The sequence below is a fragment of the Syngnathus typhle genome, linkage group LG8, assembly GCF_033458585.1.
Source record: "Syngnathus typhle isolate RoL2023-S1 ecotype Sweden linkage group LG8, RoL_Styp_1.0, whole genome shotgun sequence".
Taxonomy (NCBI): Eukaryota; Metazoa; Chordata; class Actinopteri; order Syngnathiformes; family Syngnathidae; genus Syngnathus; species Syngnathus typhle.
Genome location: NC_083745.1, coordinates 14525692 through 14545610, shown reverse-complemented (window position 1 = coordinate 14545610; position 19919 = coordinate 14525692). Strand labels below are relative to the sequence as shown.

The 19919-nt window shown below is 46.7% G+C and overlaps 1 protein-coding gene and 1 long non-coding RNA gene across 3 annotated transcripts; both read right to left on the bottom strand.

The window, feature by feature from the left end:
* Positions 1 to 400: 400 nt before the first annotated feature.
* Positions 401 to 4258, bottom strand: LOC133158108 (uncharacterized). Its single transcript, XR_009715141.1, has 2 exons — positions 3816 to 4258; positions 401 to 1362 (listed from the first exon to the last, which is right to left on the bottom strand). It is a non-coding gene; the product is annotated as an uncharacterized LOC133158108 (long non-coding RNA).
* Positions 4259 to 5160: 902 nt separating this feature from the next.
* Positions 5161 to 19139, bottom strand: kif11 (kinesin family member 11). 2 transcript variants are annotated; one of them, XM_061284998.1, is made up of 27 exons: positions 18970 to 19139; positions 18684 to 18759; positions 16656 to 16785; positions 16484 to 16581; positions 16206 to 16284; positions 15948 to 16133; positions 13592 to 13716; positions 13436 to 13526; positions 12903 to 13048; positions 12736 to 12832; positions 12459 to 12554; positions 12061 to 12149; positions 11908 to 11995; positions 11610 to 11683; positions 11450 to 11543; positions 11082 to 11153; positions 10812 to 10947; positions 10509 to 10681; positions 10191 to 10316; positions 9921 to 10076; positions 8479 to 8618; positions 8230 to 8390; positions 7815 to 7933; positions 7404 to 7626; positions 6693 to 6850; positions 5788 to 5898; positions 5161 to 5657 (listed from the first exon to the last, which is right to left on the bottom strand). In XM_061284998.1, the coding sequence occupies exons 2-27, from the start codon at positions 18755 to 18757 to the stop codon at positions 5544 to 5546; spliced, it is 3156 nt and encodes a 1051-aa protein (XP_061140982.1). In that variant the 5' UTR covers positions 18758 to 18759; positions 18970 to 19139; the 3' UTR covers positions 5161 to 5543. The 2 variants fall into 2 exon arrangements, with proteins under 2 accessions (XP_061140982.1, XP_061140983.1); XM_061284999.1 differs by lacking the exons at positions 18684 to 18759; positions 18970 to 19139 and adding an exon at positions 16865 to 17670.
* Positions 19140 to 19919: the final 780 nt, after the last annotated feature.

Here is a 19919-nt window from a genome sequence, read left to right as displayed (position 1 = left end):
TAATCCCAAGGTCAACAATGGGGGGTGCCCGATGTCCATCGAGTTCATCTTTGTAGAAGCTGTTGGGGATATGCACAAAAAGGCCTCGGGTGATAAAATAAGGACAGCAATGGCTTTAGAATTAAAACAGGCTCCAGCGCTGAGTGGCAGAGGGGGCTAGCAAAAGCCCACAAGAGAGTGATGTTTATTTTGTTTTTCCCTTGTGTTTGGCCGAGCCGATTGTATTGTTTGTTTGATATGTCTTACATAAACAGTATGTGCCGTAATTTCTGGACTGTAAGCCGCACCTGATGATGAGCCGCACGAGCAAAAATTTTCTTTTTTTTCATAAATAAGCCCCAAGGTACTAAAAGCTGCATGTCCACGCAAGTTATTAATAAAGAAAGACGGTACACAGAAAGCCTTTTTCAACTTTTAATAACATACCTTAACATTTCTTTCCAAACACTGCCTGTAACGCGGCAGTAATACCGCAGCAACACAGAAGTAACACTGCACTAATAGGGCTGGATAAAAAAAAAACATATCGGTAAAAGTCACTGAGATGCGGCGGTAACAAAACAGCAACACGGTAGCACAGCACTAACAGGGCTGGTTAAAAAAAAAAATACTAGTAAAAGTCACTAAGAGCCATCTTCATCTTCCTCCTGTGCACTGAAACCACCTCCTCAGTGTCAGATTGGAATAGCATCAGATATACTTAGTCACACTCTTTCGTTGTCACTCTTATGCATTTCTTCTAGCCTTTTCCATGATGAGGGTCTCTTCATGCTAATTTTATTCATGGACAAAGCGCTAAGTTACATTAAACTAGCAAGCTACACGTAAAGCTCCAGAGTCAACGTGACCTGGAAATAAATAAAGAAAAGGCGTGCTCGTTTTATTTCTTCAGTTTTAGGAAAAGGCTAAGACACCGAAACTAAATTTTGACTTACACAGGTTGGTTGAGTTCAGTCACAATTGTTAAGAAAGCTCTGTTTTCAGGAAAGGACAATACAGCGCTGGGCCTTTTATGCGACCATGCTCATGAGCAGAAAGTCTCCATTCAGAAAAGGCAACGTTCAAGGTTCTTTGGTCAGCTTACATTCAGTTGCACATGCCAGTGTGGGCCGAGTTTGATGGGTGATCAGTCAGGGGGCGTGGCAAGTTCACATGGTTCCATGGGAGTGGGTGCTGGTTCGGTGAGAGCTGGTTCCGTGGGGGTGGGTGCTGATTATGGGTGATTCGGTGTGTGTGTGAGGGCTGTTGTTTTCCATCTCGTCTTTCGGCCTTGGCGATCACCTTTGGCCGGGTTCTTGGTTGTTTTCCTCCTGACGCTCTTGACACACACACACACACACACAACCCCCCCCCTTCGTTTCTCTGCAAAAAAAGAGAATGCTAATTCCAAGTACCGTATTTTCCGCACTATTAGGCGCACTTAAAAACTTACATTTTACTCAAAAAAACACAGTGCACCTTATAATGCAGAGTGCCTTATATATGGATCAATTGATGAATTTGTTGATCCATACTGGTTGTACACAGTGCTCTGCCAAAATGTTTCAGTACGTTTTAGTACGACTAGTATATTACAAGGTTGCATCGCTTCCCAACATTATGGCAACTGTAGTCAGGGGGTGTCACCGAATAGCTGTTGTACCCGCGAGGCTATTTCATTTCAAAATAGGCTGCTCCGTTAATGTTTCGAGTAAATTTACGGATTGATATGGAAGGGAAACATAGGTAAGCAGTACCAATGTGTTAGATCGAACTTTAGTCAGTTCCGATCATTTTATAGGAGATCGTTTGAGAAACGCGAATGTTTACACTTTGTTGAGGCTCATGGGGGTCTGCGAGCTGAGGCTTATGGGAGTTTGCGGGTGGCTAATGCTATAATAATAGCTGGTATACGCACAAGGCTATTTCATGTCAAAATACGCTGCTCTGTTAATGTTTTGAGTAAATTTACGTATTGATATGGAAGGGAAACATAGGTAAGCAGTACCAGTGTTAGACCGAACTTTAGTCAGTTCTGATCATTTTATAGGAGATTGTTTGAGAAACGCGATTGTTTACAGAGGGCTCATAGGTTATTGGCTAGTGGATGCATACCGCAACCCTAGTCAACCTCAGTTTGTTGCAGTATAGCTTCTATTTGATGTGCCTTTTAATCCGGTGCCTATATAACCCTATATACGAAATAATTTCTAAAATAAAAAATTCATTGAGGGTGCGCCTTTTGGTGCGAAAAATACGGTACATAAAGACAGAACAGTTGTGTAGATCCAAATTCAGGGCCTTAGGGGGAGCTCTGAACTAAACTGAACCCTTTATTTTGAGGGGGAAATGTTTGACACATAGATGACAAAGGTCAACATAGATGACAAAGGTCACACTGGGATTAACTAATAGAAACATTTGATAGCCCTCAAAATTTAAAGCAGAGCAAGCGTTCTTTCACAAGCAAACAGAAGCTCTAAATGTAAGAAGACATAGCAGAGCGCAGTTGATTACATTTGACTTCCTGTGTGTCACAACTGACATATTCAAGTTGTGTGAGTTTCATCTTCATGCCAGTAGAAAGTCTTAAAGCTGTCAACAGAAAGGTCGACATCCGTCTCTGTGGCGGCTGCGCTTGGATTGGAAGTCCTGATCAAGTCCTTGTGTTTTCCTGGCAACCACACCGGTCAATTGTCGCTGCGTAGCGGTTTTGACGCTTCCAAGTTAGTACCAGATCCGTTGGGCCCGCTGATTTCCGCGTTGCTTTGTTTCTTGCGCCACAAGTAGACCGAAGCGGTCAAGATCACGCCCACAGGCACAATCCCGCCCACGATCACACCCCACGATTTTTTAGCATGGTAGAACGGATTGGGGAATGGTTGGCTCTCCTTCTGGCCCAACGGGTTCTGCATGATGCAAATGAAGCTCCTGATCGAGTTGCTTGACCCGTTGATGTTCCAGTTCCGTCCTGTCATTTGCGTTACGGGTTCGGTTTTCCATGAATACGTGATAGGCTCGGCGCCGCTTGTGTTCCCACCGCAGTGCAGCGTGCAGTACTCTAATTCCTCGGAGCACGCCAGAGGGTTCGGCTGCACTTCCGGTTCAGGTACATGTCTGATCACCTTGAAAACGAAGACCTCATCGTGCTGAATGGCGTTCAATGACAGCGTAAAATTGCCCGCGTCCGTCGCCACCACGGTAACAAGCTTCAGCACGCCGTTGCTCACGTCTAAAGAGACTCGGTCGTCGTATGCCGTGACGCGCTTTCCGTCCCATTCGACGAGAAGGTTGCGGTTCCGCTTCCACTCTAAGCTCTTGATGGGGCCTTGAAGCTCAGGTCGTACAGTCAGCGTTTGCCCCAGAGCGCCGTACACGTCCACAGCGCAGCCAAGCCGTGACCACAACAATAGACACCAAAAAACCTGGGGCTTCATGTTCTTCTGCCGATTGAAATAAAATAACCGACTTGATTTTCGATGAGACAACCGCGCGGCGCTGCCACCTCAAACAGGAACTGCGCTTTCTAGTTGTCCGTGATCGCCCTTTCAGCAGCAGCTCGGTCGGAAATCCAAACAATTAACACTCCAGCTAATGTGGCCGAAGAGCTACTTCATGGCGCACGCTCACTCGGGCGCGACCAAGGAAGCACCGTCAAAAGCGAAAGTAATAACAGAGCCCAAGCAAACCCACGAACTTGCTGATGGCACCCTGGAATGAACTTCAAACGCCCCCAAATCGAGTCTAGACAGCAGCAATTCGAGAATAAATTGGCTCGGCTTGTATTATTTGGCCCAAAAAATGACGACTCCTAAAAGGAGAATTAAGCCACTCACCCGTTCAACGGGAAGGAAGCGAACTGACTGCCTGCCTGTGTCGATGCCTGATTTAAAACCTGTGTTGTCTTTTTCATATCAACAATATTTTATTCGTCAATTTAAACAATGAGTACTCTAGCTAGTACTAGCTTGTAAAGGACAAAGGGTCATTGCCTGGTTTTGTAAATGCCGATTTGCGATCTGGCGCGACGAGGGCAGCACCAACTTGTTGACAGTTCTTATCTTGGAGCATCTTGCGGTTTTAAAACAGCTAACTCAATTTAAATGAGAAAAATAATACTAAGTTACAAAAAAATACACAACATTGAATTGAGGTTAAAATAGTTAATAACACGTCGATTTTAGAAATTATTTTCTCAGCGGAAGGAGCTCCTGGAGCCGTGCCTACTGGCGTTCAAACGTACAAATGTTAAGTTTCTTTACTTTGTCTTTGATTTTTCTGAAGTTTCAATGTACACTTATTGTGCAACGTGCATATCAGATGTTTGATGAAATCCATATTGATTGTAAACCTTCTTACACTACACTTTTATATTCTTATAGTTCAAATATGAGCATTATTGGACAATGCCTTCCTCAAAACCTTAGGTTTTTCTTTAATCTCAGTATTTAAGTACCGTACTTATTCCTGTTGGGGCCATTTCACAGGGGATGAATTTAATATCTATTCAGTAAATGCCGATTTGCGATCTGGCGCGACGAGGGCAGCACCAACTTGACAGTTCTTATCTTGGAGCATCTTGCGGTTTTAAAACAGCTAACTCAATTTAAATGAGAAAAATAATACTAAGTTACAAAAAAATACACAACATTGAATTGAGGTTAAAATAGTTAATAACACGTCGATTTTAGAAATTATTTTCTCAGCGGAAGGAGCTCCTGGAGCCGTGCCTACTGGCGTTCAAACGTACAAATGTTTCTTTACTTTGTCTTTGATTTTTCTGAAGTTTCAATGTACACTTATTGTGCAACGTGCATATCAATAGATGTTTGATGAAATCCATATTGATTGTAAACCTTCTTACACTACACTTTTATATTCTTATAGTTCAAATATGAGCATTATTGGACAATGCCTTCCTCAAAACCTTAGGTTTTTCTTTAATCTCAGTATTTAAGTACCGTACTTATTCCTGTTGGGACCATTTCACAGGGGATGAATTTAATATCTATTCAGCTGATCAACAAATTCCCTTTCAAAACTATCCAAAGTTTTCAAGGAGTACTAAGAATTTATAAAGTGAAGCCAAACATTTTTGTTTATGAGCAAACAACCCCCGAAATTGAAGACCTTTTCACTAGTTTATCTATGCATACACTTAAGAAACTTGTTCTAATAACATCAAATTAACATTTTAATGGCAGTACAAAGATAGTAATTCACATACAGTGGTACATTGACTAATTAGTATCATAACTACACAACCACCCCCATTTTTGGATCACAGTATTGAGTAAAGAAATGAGTACAAGTACAAAATCACAAGACAAGGTCGCGCACCGACTGGGACATCCGCAAGTTTGGAAACTTCCCCTGGGAGGCTCCCACATTCTTCGTGGGAGAGTACATAATATAGAATATCAGTACAACTGTTGCTCATTTCATAATAAAAAGCCCAACCACAGAACACATAACCATGTTTAATTTGACAGATTATAAAGCAGACTACGATTAATTGCTGAACAAGAAGGTTAACGGGCAGCTTAAAGCCAACACGGCCAAATCTAGTTGTGACAGCGCAGCGGGAGTTTGGACTTCTGTGGGGTGGTGTCGTTCTGTGGGGTGTTGCAAACTTTAGGCCTAAGGACCTTGCTGTCTTTTTTGCTGGCCTTCTTTTGCTAGAGCACACACACAAATGAAGGCACAGCACGTTAAAACGTTGTTACGGGAGGCCTCGTCGCTATGGCACTGCCCGGACGGGACTTATGCCTTCATACTGAACATGCCTGCTGGCCAGCGGGTGCTCACCTTGAAGAAGGGAAGGCGCTGGCTCTCATTGATGACCAGGTTCTCATCCACGAAGGAGCCCTCCGTGGCCGCATTCTCGTTGCACATGCTCAGCTCATCCTCCAGGGAGTCCTGAACGCGGCACAGGATGGAGTCACGCCAACATTACACACTTTTGTGCTTGAGGGCCATGTTTTAAGGGCAAGACTGGCAGCTGGGCCCAGCTCATTTGTAGTGTGCGACTGAGTCTGTGTGTGTGTGCGTGTGCGTGTGTAGTGGCTTATTTTGAAAAGTAATTTTTTATTTTTTTAAATAACTGAGCCCTGAAATTCAAAAAATGTTAAATGGACAGTGCTACCTTCATCTACACGTTAAATGAATCTTTTTCTAAATAGCATTGGCATAATCATATTTCCCCTATTCAAATTAATTGAAATGCAATCAGAAGACCCCCATTATTGGTGGGTGAGGGATCAGGCCTGACCACAAAGACCAAAAATTGACAAATAGTCAACGCTCCTTAGAACTGGCATGGAAACAAACAAAAAATGGGAAGGAACTTGGAACCTAAATAAAAGTTAAAAAAAAATTTGTAAAACTTCAAATATGTGGAGTTCCACGTTGTTTTTGTATGGCAGGGTTTTCTAAAACCAACATTTTTTTTTTTCTAAAAAGAATACTTAAGTATTTGATAAGCAGAGGCTTGAGTCGGGCTCAGTGTCTAATCGGCATGCAAGTGTCTTGAGGCGAGCTATGGCCTAGAGCAGCTCCAAGCAATTTTTTTCCCGTTGCGTTCGTCCCATTTGATAAAAGGACATTGCCGAATGCGGTGTCGATACCAGATCTACTAAAGCAGGGGAGAGTTTAAAAAAAAAAAAGGGGGGGGGAGGGGGGGGGGGATCAGCCAAAAATTGATTGGCACGCACCTGGCTGCATCTGTCATCGTCAGATTCCCGGTCGCGCTCTTGCTCGACCTCCTTGGTGGCGTCCTGTTGCTGCCTCAGACTTTCCAGGATCTCCGTTCGGCTCCTCGCCTTGGCCATCTGGCGTGGGTACACAAAGTCCCGCCTCTGCGGCGTCTGACCTGAGAGCATGTCGCAGGCCACACAGTGACAGGTGTCAATTAAGGGCCCAATGATGCCATTTCATGTGCTCAGATTTTAAAGCCAGTCAAGAAAAAAAGTCTGACTGGAGTTTTCCACGAATGAAGCCATTTGCAAAATATCAACATTTGCATCCATTTTCTGACGTGTTGTTACCGTCAAAACGAGTCACTGAATCATCCATTTGTCACGCGAACACGAGGGTTGTGGCAGTTTTTGGTCAGTAAGCGGGGTACAGCCTGAATCAGACACCAGCCAATCGCAACTAGAAGTGTTTTTTTCATTTGGGATGTATTTCTTTCATTAAGGGATGGACATTAAACATTGATCGGTTTCTTTAATCCTAAAAATATATTTTTTAAAAAACTATTCAGTATAAATTTCCTCCTCCCCCTTACAGAAAATGGTAAATCCATTTATCCATCCATCCTTCTTCTATACCGCTTGTCCCCACTGGGGTCCCGTGCCTATCCCAGCAGTCATCGGAAATGACATTTGGAATTCATGTCCCAGGCTTCGTATAAAAGGTTTTACCGGTGGGTACGTCTTGGCGCAGCCCCTCCTGCAGGAAGTTTTGGAGGAGCTGTCGACCAGCTTCCAGGTGCTCGAGGACGTCAGCCTCCAGCCGGTCCAGGGCAGCGGCATCCAAGGTGGTTTGGCCCCGCGTGCACTCCAGGGCCCGCTGCACTTCCTCCTGCTGGCTAAGCAACTCCACTTTCAACGTGCGGACTCGTTCAACACCGTGCGCCTTCACACTCTGGAGGAAGGATGGAGGAGGACGCCTGAGTGGCGCCCAGCAACCTTTGGCGCAGCTGCTTTGACCTCTCAAGGCACGTATAGTCTTTTATGTGGTTTCCTTCCTTGCATGGTTTGTATAACTGTGCCGCCGCGATCAGGTGGATGAAATCGACAAGGGGAAAAAAATGCACAACGGCCCGCTGCTACCTGATGGAGGGTCTGTACGTGGGTCGACTCTTCGGCCGTCAGCAAGAGGCGCTCTTGGGCTCGCTCGTCAGCGTGCCGCTCCAGTGCCGCGCTCCAGTCCTGGTCTCGCTGAAGCACGTCTGCATATGCACACACACGACCAAGTTGCCAGCTATTTAACATTGCGCCAATCCAGTGCAAACAACAAAACATGTTTTCATGCAGCAAAAAAGAAACAGGCTCAATATATTGTCAACAACATAATTGGTAATAATTGCAACAACTTTAAAGCATCAAGATTATTATAAAAGGCACTTAACGTGAGATTTTTGCACCCGGGCTCCCGCTTAAGTGATTATGATGGCGTTGGCAATGAGCAAATCGTTCACTCGTTGTCATTCAACTCTGACCGGGACGCAGGAGCAGATGTGGGTACCTGACACGCTGCGCCGCAGGTGCTCACAGCAACCGGCGGTTTCCTCCAAGTTCCGCCTGCTCTCGTCCACGTGGAAGCGCAGCGTGGAGGCCAGCGACAAGGAATCGGCGCACAGCAAATCCGCCCGTGTGGACGCCCGATGCTCCACCGAGCCGCAGGTGCTGAGGAGGCACGTAAGAGGCAGATGGCCCGTTCAAAGTCAAGGGCGGCTCACCCGCCGGAGGTTTGTCAGTCTTGGGGGCAGTTCACCTGCTGAGCTTCTCTCGAAGGCTGCAGAGGGGAGAATTCAGGGCTCTGGCGGACGAGCGCAAGTTGTCGTAGTCCTCCTGTGAGTCCGCGGCAAGAAGGTTGAGCTGGTCCTGAAGCATCTGGATGGTCTGCTTGGTACTCTGGAGAAGGTGGGAGCAAGCGCGCGAGTTGCAAACAAGATCAAATAGAAATATTATGCTATTAAAATGAAACCTTACTTTCATATTGTTCCTTTTATTGTGTAAAAAAATACCGAGACCATTCTTAAAACTAGCACTACATTATTGAAATTGTATGGGACTATGCCAACGAGATCACGGGGGAAGGGCACGCTAAAGAGTTGAGTTCATGTGATAAAAAGCGAGTAAAGGAGAGCTATTTGTTCAAATTGACACGTTACTGGGATATTATTTCTGGGACTTTGGCTCTTTTACCATGGTTGAGCAAATTTTGTGTTTATGTAGTGTTTTTTTGTCATGTTTAATTTATTTTGAACTTGTTTTTTGCCTTTCAAATATCCGACTCATGCCCAACTAGGCAGTTAGCTGAAATGGAAGGTCTGTATGTTGTAGATATGGGATGTTTTCATGAATTACCGTTTTTTTTCATGTATAATGCGCAAAATCTAACTAATTTATTGTCCTAAAATCTGGGGTGCGCATTATACATGGGTACAAAAAAAGAATGGATTTTTTTTTTTTTTTTTTAAAACATATCATACGGAGGCCGCCATTACAGATGCGCTTTCTCTTGTGCTGTTCACATCAAAACGCTCCATACGAACACAATGCTCTCGTATCAGACGCTTACTAGATCACCTGCTCGTTTGCTGTCACAATGTACCCTTCACAAATCCGAAACATTTCTTTGCTATTGAGTATGCTAGCGCATGCGCAGTGATACTGACCGGCAGAATAACATCCGGTTGTTCCCAAAGATGATCTTTTTTCTGAAATAATTTTACGTTCACGGACTTAAGTAGGAGTCAAAATTTGGGTGAGTATTATACATGGGTACAGGCTTTTTTCCAGCATCAACATGCCATTTTTAGGGTGCGTATTATACATGGGGGCGCATTATACATGGAAAAAAACGGTAAAAGAAAAACAAGTTCGCAGAACAGTTTTATTGTTGAATATACCTGATCCACCTCGTACGCCGACGCTAAATTTCCTGAGCCGTGTAATTGCTTCAGCTTCATGAAAATACGCTTGCGGGGTACGGAAAAAATAGAAGCCTTGCGGACGGCGGCGACGTTCCGCTGGCGTGCCGCCACCAGTGTAAGCTGCCTTGTCGATTCCAATGCTTTCTATTCCTTGCGATGTGTGGCGCAAGACCGCACCGCAGGCGCTCCGCACCCAGTGTGAGTGAGGCGTTCGATTTTAATGTTAGCTATCATGTTGTACGTAAGAATCAAAAGACAACCGCCGCGCATTCATTACCTGCCGGTTTTTCTCCTGAGCTTTTTGAATCTGGTCCTCTAGCTGGTCACGTTGGTCCTGCAGGACGGTCACGTTCTCGACCGTGGCTTCTCGCAGAGCCGCGAGCTCCGCAACCAGGTCGCTGAAGAACTTGCCCGTCTCTTTCATGGCCTCCATCTGACGCAGGGAATACGGCCAAAGCAGGTTGTGAGGAGACGACGGCGACATGCGCAGCACTCTATACAACATTGCTTGCTTTTGTGTGTTCTTGTTCAAAGCAGACTCGACGACCTTGTCGGCCAGGGCTTGCTGCGCCTCCGCGGTGGTCCTGAGGGAGGCGTTCAGCTCTTGGAGCGCTGAAAGACCCATCAGAGTCTGAACCTGGAGGACCTCCTCCATATCTCGTTGGTGCTCCTCCTACGTGCACACAGGAGAGAACAGAAAAAGAGTAAAGTTTAAAACAAGCAAGTGAGAAAAGGGTGAGCAAAAGAAAAAGGGAGAGAAACTGGAAGAAAGAACAAGAGAAAAGGCGGCAAAAGTGAGAAAAGACAGAAAAAGAGACAAGCACAGCAAAGGCCGTGGGCAAAAACAACAAACGTGTACGCTCACCAGAAGCTCCTTGAGGGCCTTGTGGTCCTGCTGGCTGAGCTGGTGGTGGCGCTGCGCGCGCTCCTGCCAGCGCACCAGGCCCTCGCCCAGCAGTCGTCCCGTGTCGGCCACCAGACCCTCCACACCACTCGCTGCCCTCGTCAGCGCCGCCACACTGCCCGCCAGAGCGGCATCTAAAACAGAGCAGAGCGCTCTCCCTTAGCTTAGCTCGTCCGCCCACCGTGAAGGGAATGCCTCCCGGGCAGCCAAACCACAAAATGCACTCATTTCGGAAAACAAAGATTGAGAAGGCAGAGTGAGCACCGATAGCCTGCGAGTAGCTGCTGAGGACGAGTCGATGTTTATCGCCTTGCCGCTGGACGCCGTGCTGCACGTCACCGAAGGCCGCCGCCATGCGCTCGGCAAAGCTCTGCTGCTCCGCTGTGTTGTGCTCCTCCACCTGCGTATTAACATTTCAGGCACAGTTATACAACACGTGCCAGCCCAGAAGAGCGCGATGTGGCCCACATTACATTGTATACTGTCTGGACACATTGCATTCATTCTTACGCTACACAAGCACGTTAGCATTACCAGCTTCTTTCGGTCCAGCTTGGCGTGCAAACCCGAGACGTCGCAGGTGCTGGCATCTGCCGCGATCAGCAGCTGTGCACACAACATTTACCGAAGTCAAATTCCTTGTTTGGCACGCTCAAACATGGCGAATAAAAACTCTTGAATCTTGAACATGCCAAAAGCTTTTCATTGAAAATGTCTTTTCAAAACATCTTCTCTCATCACCATCTGGATCCATTTGGACCCGAGTTGAATAAGAAATTAAAAAAAGAATTAGGAAAATTGGGCCATGAGAATTTTTTTACGTAGGCTTTTAGCGGAATGTTTTTTTAAAAAAAAAAAGCCTTCAAACAGACTGCGACATTCTACGAGGTCAAAGGGGCGACCTGCGTGGCGGCGGTGTAAAGCTCATCCTGGGCCGAGTGCAGCTCCCCACTGATGAACTCCTCCTTCGCTAGCTTGTCTTTGGTCTCTTCCAGCCTACGCACACAGAAAGTCAACATTGCCCGGCGTCCGATCGGTTGCCGTGGGCGACAGCCTCGTCACCTTTGCTGCTTGTCGTCTAGCTCGGCGGCGCACTGCTCCAGTTTACTTTGAGTGTCCACAAACAACTCGCTCACCTGCACACATGCACATCATCTGAATTTGAGAAGGACACAATCTGGTTCCGGAAAAATCCTGGCATGATATTTCAGAATTTTCCCCTCCAATCGACTTCATTACTGTTTAGAGGAATTAGTGAGGGCATAAAAAAAAAAAAAAAAAGCCAAACCAGAAAGGTACTAAACTTTCACACGACCACCTCTAATTGTGAGTAGATCCATTAAAGGAGGTCACGGTCTACCTTTTTCAGCTCGTCCTCCATGACGGCAATGCGTTCGGTGTACTCGAGGACATTTTCGTTATTTGCGGTGAGCTGCTCCATCATGTTACTGAAACGAAAAAAACTTTGCTCAAGAAGCGCAAGCAGACAATGCGCGACAACACCAGAACCTACGCAAAGTTCTCGGTTGACAAATAGACGCCATTCTTCTCCCTGGTGGCGGCCAGGTCTCGCTTGAGGCGCTCAATCTCCTCCGTGTATTCCTGAATGAGGACAAAAAGACAACAGCGGTGTTCAGTCGCAAGCGTGCCCATCATTGTGGGGAGATTTGCCACAACCCTGCAAAGCTCTTCCGCTTAACAAAGCGACTGGCTCATTATGGTCACAAAAGGGGCATCCCCACAAAAAAAGAAAGAGCGGCCACGCTTCCTTTATTTCTCAGCAACCGAGCGTGGGCTGGCACTAAAGCTCAACCTGGACCAGACCGGAGCCGTGTTCCGCCTTACGAGTGCACGCCGCGACGGCAAATTGACACGGCAGGAGCTGATTGGCGGAATCCCTGTGCGAGTCACCTTGATGAGTGTCCTCTTGGTGAGCTTCTGGTTGACCTCTGGCTTGTTCATGATGTTCTTGGCCCTGCTGGCGTATTCCAGCGTGCTCAGCGTCTCCTGCACAAAGCCACTCAGAATTCAGACAGAATTGGCGCATTGAAAAGAAGATGGCCCACATATGAGCGACGGCGGTCCCTTGAGGCAGTACTTTTACAGACAAGAATGACTTGATTGATTCCTAACAGTGGAATATATGAAACAAAGTCCAAGGCCGCGTCAATTTCATGGGAGTGTTCACCTCTAGGTTGCTGGAGGACGGGGACACGGTGGCGATGATGGAGGTCTTGGTGCGTCCCCCCAGCGAGTCCTGGAGGATGCGCGTCAGCTTGGACTCCCTGCGGGATGGAAGGTTATCAGCACCAGTTGGCTCATCAGCGGTACGGACATTGAGGATGGGAGCTGCACCTGTATGGGACGTGAGGTCTCTTCTCCACCAAAGCTGTGATCACGCGGCCCAGCGTCAGGAGAGACTGGTTGATGTTCCCTGCCTCGCGCGCCCGCTTGTCCACCGCACCAGAGCGGCCGATGTTCTCGCTACCTGCCAGGTCCACCTTGATCGCACACGTGACAGACAAAAGAAACAACAAAAAAACGACCAGATTTTAAAAAGGCACAAGTGCAAAGATGCCGTCGTCCTCTGCCTGCGACATGCATCGAGAGCACAAAGTAAACTAGACGTGCGTGTCTCTCCAACAAAGAACAACTCAACAGGCAAGATATGATACAATGGGAGAACGGCACACTTTCAAGTGAAACACTTTGATTTGAGTCGGCAGCATGCGTCTTCCAGTCTTGAAAGATGCAACGTGCAAAAGCTCTCCAAAGGCAACGCGATTTCAATCTGATGCACAGCTCTTGAAGAAGACGCACACTTTCAGTTCGATTGAGCGCTCCAAAGGGCTTCCTAACTCGCCATTTTGCGAAGACGTTTGCTTTACCAGGTTGAGTTTCCCGATCTTGACCAGCTCCTCGCCATCCAGCGTCATCTCCTTCATGTGGATGGTGACCGAAAAGACCGAATGCGAGCGGCTGCGCACAAGTAACAGCAACACGTCAGCACCAAACGTCTTGGGAATCGACGACGGGCGTCCTACCTGGAGTAGGCGTTCATGAGTGTGGAGGCTGTCCTGCGCTTGGCTGATCCTCTCTCCAGGATCAGGTAGACTTCATCTTTGTTGTGGACCGTCACATCCTCCAGACCTTTGACCACCACGCCGCGCTGCCGGGACCACAACAGGTTAGCGCAGACAAACTGCGGCCCGCCGGGCGCATCTGGCCTGCGGGGCAAATCCGGCCTGCGGGGCCGTTTAATCCGGCCCGCTAAACCTGAATAAATTGTATTATTATACATTGGTTTGGGTAATTCTCCCTTCAATGACTGCATTTCTCCAGTAGATAGATAAACGCGCGGCCGCGCATTTACGCCCGGAAGGCGCGTCAGAAAGTGCGGTGCACACTCAAGTGCGTGTACGTACTCAGTAGTAGAGACGCGGCGCACTCCGCGCTCTATTTCTATCAGTGGGCTGTGACGTCAGCATTCTCGTAATTTGCGCACTGAGCTTTCAGATACAGTATTACATCGAAGCCACCCACAAACTGAGTGGCCCAGGGAAAAGAAAGGTTGACGCCGAGTGTTTAAAAAAAAAAAAAAAGAGTTGACAACAAAATATTTTTTCGCTGAAGTCCGATCAATGCCGTTTTGTCTGATATGCCAAGAGACGGTTGTAAGGAGTACAATATTAGCCTTCACTTTGCTACGAAGCATGCTAACTACGCTAGCAGTCAACACATGAACGAGCGGCTACACCTGAGAGGTTCACAGCTAATTTGAAGACTCAGCAAAACTTTTTTTCACCAACAAACTGCGGATCAAAAATCAAGTACAGGGGCAAGTTTATGATGCACCATCTATTTTCGACTAATCTTAACATTTAATTTTTTTAAGGCCGACTTTCAGGAAGTGTTTCCTGTTTCCTCACCTCTGTCACTAGGTGTTTGTGAGTTAAAGCTCTGCTCTGATTTTCAGTAAATTTGTCACCGTGTTGCCTTTTTGATTTCTTTATTAGTAATTTCTATATTAGTACTTTCTTCAGATGTATTCTTTCACTGATTCTTCAAGATTATGCATTCGGCCAGATTGTTTGCCGTTTGATGTGATTTCACTTTATTAGATAAACATCTTTCATAAATCTGACCTGCAGGCGCTGAAGTGATGGAAACTGTTATTCATAATAACAGTGTCCTATTTAATGAGAATCACTGATGGTAGTTTTTTGGTGAAATCTTTTTTTAATGCTGTTAATAAATGCATTTTTTTCCAAAAAGCGGTTTTTTAATATCCATGCTTTACTTGCCTACTAAAGGCCAAAAAAATTTAATGCAATGACCTTTACATGTCATTTATATTACTTCACACAAACACTATATCCATCTGCTCCTGGTTCGGCTCCCCTGTCAAAATTTAGAAGCCAATTCGGCCCGCAAGTCAAAACGTTTGCCCACCCCTGGCTAAGCGCCTCAAATAAACAGCCTGCAATGCTCTCGTTGGGGCTTTGTTTGCGCCGGGAGCGGCCTTTTTGGAATGGGCCAAGGTGCTCGCCTCTTGTCATCCAGTGAGCAACCGGTGCGGGCTCGGACCTTCCATTTTTTTGTCCAACACTCAATGCAAACTTGTCCCAAAGATGACCCGTAAATTGGCTTGCCATTACGACAGGTCTGCTCGACACCTTTTAAGAGCAGTAAGTGTCGTCAGTCATGTCACTTGTGTCTGTCCAATGTCCTTATTCCCATTTTGAGCCGTATGCACCCCAGACCCATGTGCAATACTATTAAAAGCCCGTTGCTAGCGTTTGCTTGCCGTAAAAACAAAGCAAGCAAAAATGGATCGAAACGCTGTTTCGTATTCAACTGTGGGCTGTGGTCAGCAGCAACGCCTACGGATTGTGTTAAGTTTCTGTCAGGGTTTTCCAAAACTATCTTGATCATATGATTATGTTGGAATGTATGTAACCAGTAATGAATAACCTTGGTAGATTAGTTTTATGCTTATGTTGGTGTGTAACCAGTAATAAATAACCTAGCTTGTTCCATCCTACACAATGTCGTAAAACATCCCCTGCCCTGCTAATCTAGAGGTCAAGGGCCTTTTTTACTTGTCTATTCAGTCCACTGTCACCCCCACCCTTTTTCTCCTAATAAAGATGGTCTTGTGGGAAGCGAGAGTCAGACGTCATTCGATCATTGTTGTACGCACAGTGACGAATGGACTCTCCGCCTGCAGGTGCCCAAAACGACTAACTTGTCTCCAAGTGGTTCTTGCAAAATAAGTTAGAGTGAGCACCACTCTAACAGTTTCTCTCACCGCCTTTTCATTTATTCCCTCGCCCGTCGGCTACTTCCAGTGTGTTTTTGGAGGCCGATTATCCCGACATTGTTGTCATGAAAAGGCACCTTATTCCTTGGGTCGTCAAAGAGCTGCAGCCGCTCGTTGACATCCTCGCCGGAGCCGAGTAGGTCAAAGAGCTCCTCGTTGTAGATCTCCAGTAGCGACACTTTGACGGAGAACTCCGTGCCGTTCTCAGACAACTTCTCGAAGATCTGGTGGAGGGTCCTGGGAATGATGCCGGCCAAGGGGTCCTGCGGGCACCACGGGAGACAGTTAGGATACGCACGCACGCACACACACGCAGCCCTCGCGTGATGACTCGCCTCCTCCCAGGTGAACCGCTCGTCAGGACTTCTTTCTCCCTCCATCGTGAACGTCTTTCCCGTTCCCGTCTGACCGTAACTGCCATGCGCAGTCAGAGAAGAGCATTCAGGACAGGCAAAAAACAACAACAATCAAATGGGCACACATTTAGCACGTCCTGTATGCCAACATTCTAGATCCTGTTTTGCCAAGTGCTGCGCAAAATGGGGCCTCTTAGCCCACTGCAGAAAAAAACTGCAAAACTGCCAAGCGTGCTTGGGCGCGTGTGCATACTGACGCAAAGATGGTGCAGTTGTAGCCCATGATGACCTCGTCCAAGGTGGGACACACCACGCTCCGGTATACGTCGATCTGCTTGGCAGCAGGGCCGAACACCTGCGGGACGCAATGGCATTGCTAAAGTTCCATCAGCAGAGTGGCGCTATTAAGCGCATTGCAAATGGACCGACCATATCAAAAGTGTATGTCTTCCTGGACCCCTTGTCGCTCGCGCCCGCCGTCCTCACAACAACTTCCTTCCGGTTTGGATCGCAGTCAATCACGTTGTATGACGACTTGCGCTCCGCCGTGTTGAAAGGTCTGAAAGTCGACAAGGTGCACGCAAGCTTCAAACACATTCTGCTGCCTTTAATGTTTACGTTGAGAGCCGGCGCTTAACTGTGGACCCTCTCCACCTCCGTACTCGGGTCGGAGCGGCCATTCCAACAACACTCGGCAACTTGGCAGAGTGTTATTTGTGGTATTACTGTTCTGTGCTCAGTGCCCACTTCCCGTCAGATGGCGATCGACTGCCGAACAACAGCGTCCCGTCCTCTAATAAAGCAGTAGACCAGGGGTCCCCAAACTTTTTCCTGTGAGGGCCACATAACCTTTCCCTTCTCTGATGGGGAGCCAGTGTCAGTTTGTAACAGAAAAAGTGTAACGATCGTAGGGGAGCTTAAAAAAATTATTGTCTTATATGTTATTTAATAACCCTTTCCAGGTTCTTTACAGAAAAAAAGTCAGGAAACAAATAATAACACTATTAATGAAATAAATAATAACCCTCTCTGAGTTCTTCACAGAAAAAACTGGAAATAAATAATAACTAAATAACTCTCTCTGGGTTCTTCATAGAAAAAAAAACATGGAACATTAACTTTCTGTTGTGTCATGCACAATCTTAACAGATAAAAGTTCAGCTCAGTTGTCAGCAGAACCTCTCTGACACATATGAGCAGTCTCTTAAAGTTCTTGTGTTCCTTCCTTATAATCCTTTTGTAGGTTCCAGTAGGCTTGTAGACACCGCTGTCTTTTTTGTTAAAGTTTGATAGTGCGTCATAGTCTGGAGTAAAATTTGTTGGGGCAATTCTTAGGCGAGATCCGAGGTGTTGGTCCGTTTACCTCGATCTGTGACGGGTAGATGTTGACGTTCATGTGGCTGAACGTCACGTCGCGTACGTCGAGCCAAATTGGCCACTCTCTTTTAAACGCTCGGCACTGTGTCCACCTTGCTTTTCCTTGGGCGACTCATTTTAATGCAGTGCTTCTCAAATAGTGGGGCGCGCCCCCCAAGGGGGGCGCGGTGCTATTCCTGGGGGGGCGCGTGTGACCCTGGGGAACAGGCTTTTTTTTTTGGCAGTACTAGAATAAAGTGTAATTGCGAATCTTCACAGCAGGGGGCAGTGGCGCTCTCATTGTTACTTCTGTGACGTTTGCGACAGTGCAACATTTTACGACTTACAAGACAAGTTAGGATAGTCACGGTGGGGAAGGGGGGGCGCGAATAGTTTTCTTCTTGCTAGGGGGGGGCGTAACAGAAAATAATTGAGAAGCACTGTTTTAATGGAAGGACTCCAGGGGAAGGTTTGTGGGTGGCTTTAGCGCAAAACTGCATCTGAAAGCTCAGCGCGCGAATTACAAGAATGCTGTCGTCACAGCCCACGCTCTAAATTCGGGACTGATACAAGTAGAGCGCGAGTGCGCCATGTCCGTACACGCACTTGTGAGTGTGCACCGAGCTTTCTGACACGGCTTCCGGTAGTAAATGCGCAGGCGAGCGATTCCCCATCTACTGGGGAAACGCAGTCATTGCAGGCAAAATGACCACAAAAAAAAGTTTAATACAATTTGTTCAGTGTTGGCGGGCCGGATTAAACGGTCCCGTGGGCCGTATCCGGCCCGCGGGCCGTAGTTTGAGGACCCCTGCAGTAGACTCTTCAAAAACAACTCAAACCAAACCAGGCCGTGCAGCTCTTTATTAAGAGAACAGCAAGTGTCAAAAGAATTTTTGAGTACTCTAGGCTCTGTTCCATTTGGCAATATTTTGGGGCATCCGAATCTTTTATATTTCAGCGTCCGTCTTGACATAGTTTTCATATTCCGAGAGAATGGCACACTGATACTCCAAGCATACATTCAAAAAGCAGAATTATTGACAAGTAATACGGTTACATCAATCAATAACAATAATGAAAAGGGGACGATCGATTGATTACCTGCATCTGACGACCACTTGGATGTTTCTCCCCTTTTCGTCCCGTTTAACTGCACTCTGGTGATTTGAAGCCATGACTGCGATGACACAAGACAACTTAATGCCTCGCAAACACAGGTCTTGTTTTTATTCTAAAACGACAACGGAGCAGCTCACTAAGCAGCAGACAGACGTGCAATGTATGGGCTTCAGTTGCTTTGCTAACGGAGTCACTTTTTAACCGCTTGCGACACTTAGCATCGGCGATGATAGCGCACGAGCCTGAAAAAGATTAGCTCCAAATTTACCGAAGGCTTTTGACGAGTGGTTCGCTGCGACACCTGTTTTGCTTGTTTGTTGTTGGCTCTGTACGGTCTGTTGGATTCGATCCCAACCCTGGAGAACAGCACAGCAAACGAACGTTATGGCGCTCAGACGGCAACAAAAGTTTCAAACGATAATCTTTAAATTCCGCTCAACCAATCACAGAAGCGCAAGGCTAAACACGCTTTTCTATTAGGCGACGCGGACATGTGACTGCTCCTGGAGAGCATCATGGGATATTAAAGCAACTTTAGACCAACGCCTTTTTTTGTCTCTTTTCAACAGTGACAATTATCGTACTACTACTACTACTACTACTAATATTAATAATGATAATAATGGATGGATAATAAGATTGTAAATATGAAGCGATTGTAAATATGAACATTTTACCGTTTTTTTCCATGTATCCATCCATCCATTTTCTGTACCGCTTTATCCCCACGGGGGTCGTGGGCTTGCCGGAGCCTATCCCAGCTGTCATCGGGCAGTAGGCGGGTGACATCCTGAACTGGTTGCCAGCCAATCGCAGGGCAAACAGAGACGAACAACCATCCGCACACGCACTCACACCTAGGGGCAATTTGGAGCGCTCAATCAACCTACCAAGCATGTTTTTGGGGATGTGGGAGGAAAACGGAGTGATCGGAGAAAACCCACGCGGACACAGGGAGAACATGCAAACTCCACACAGGGAGGACCGGAGGTGGAATCGAACCCGCACCCTCCTTACTGTGAGGCGGACGTGCTAGCCAGTGCGCCACCGAGCCGCCCTAAACGTAAAATTATTTCAGAAAAAAGATAATCTTTGGGAACAACCGGATGTTATTCTGCCGGTCAGTATCACTGCGCATGTGCTAGCAAACTCGATAGCGAAGAAATGTTTCGGATGTGTAGGGTACATTGTGACAGCAAACGAGCAGGTGATCGAGCA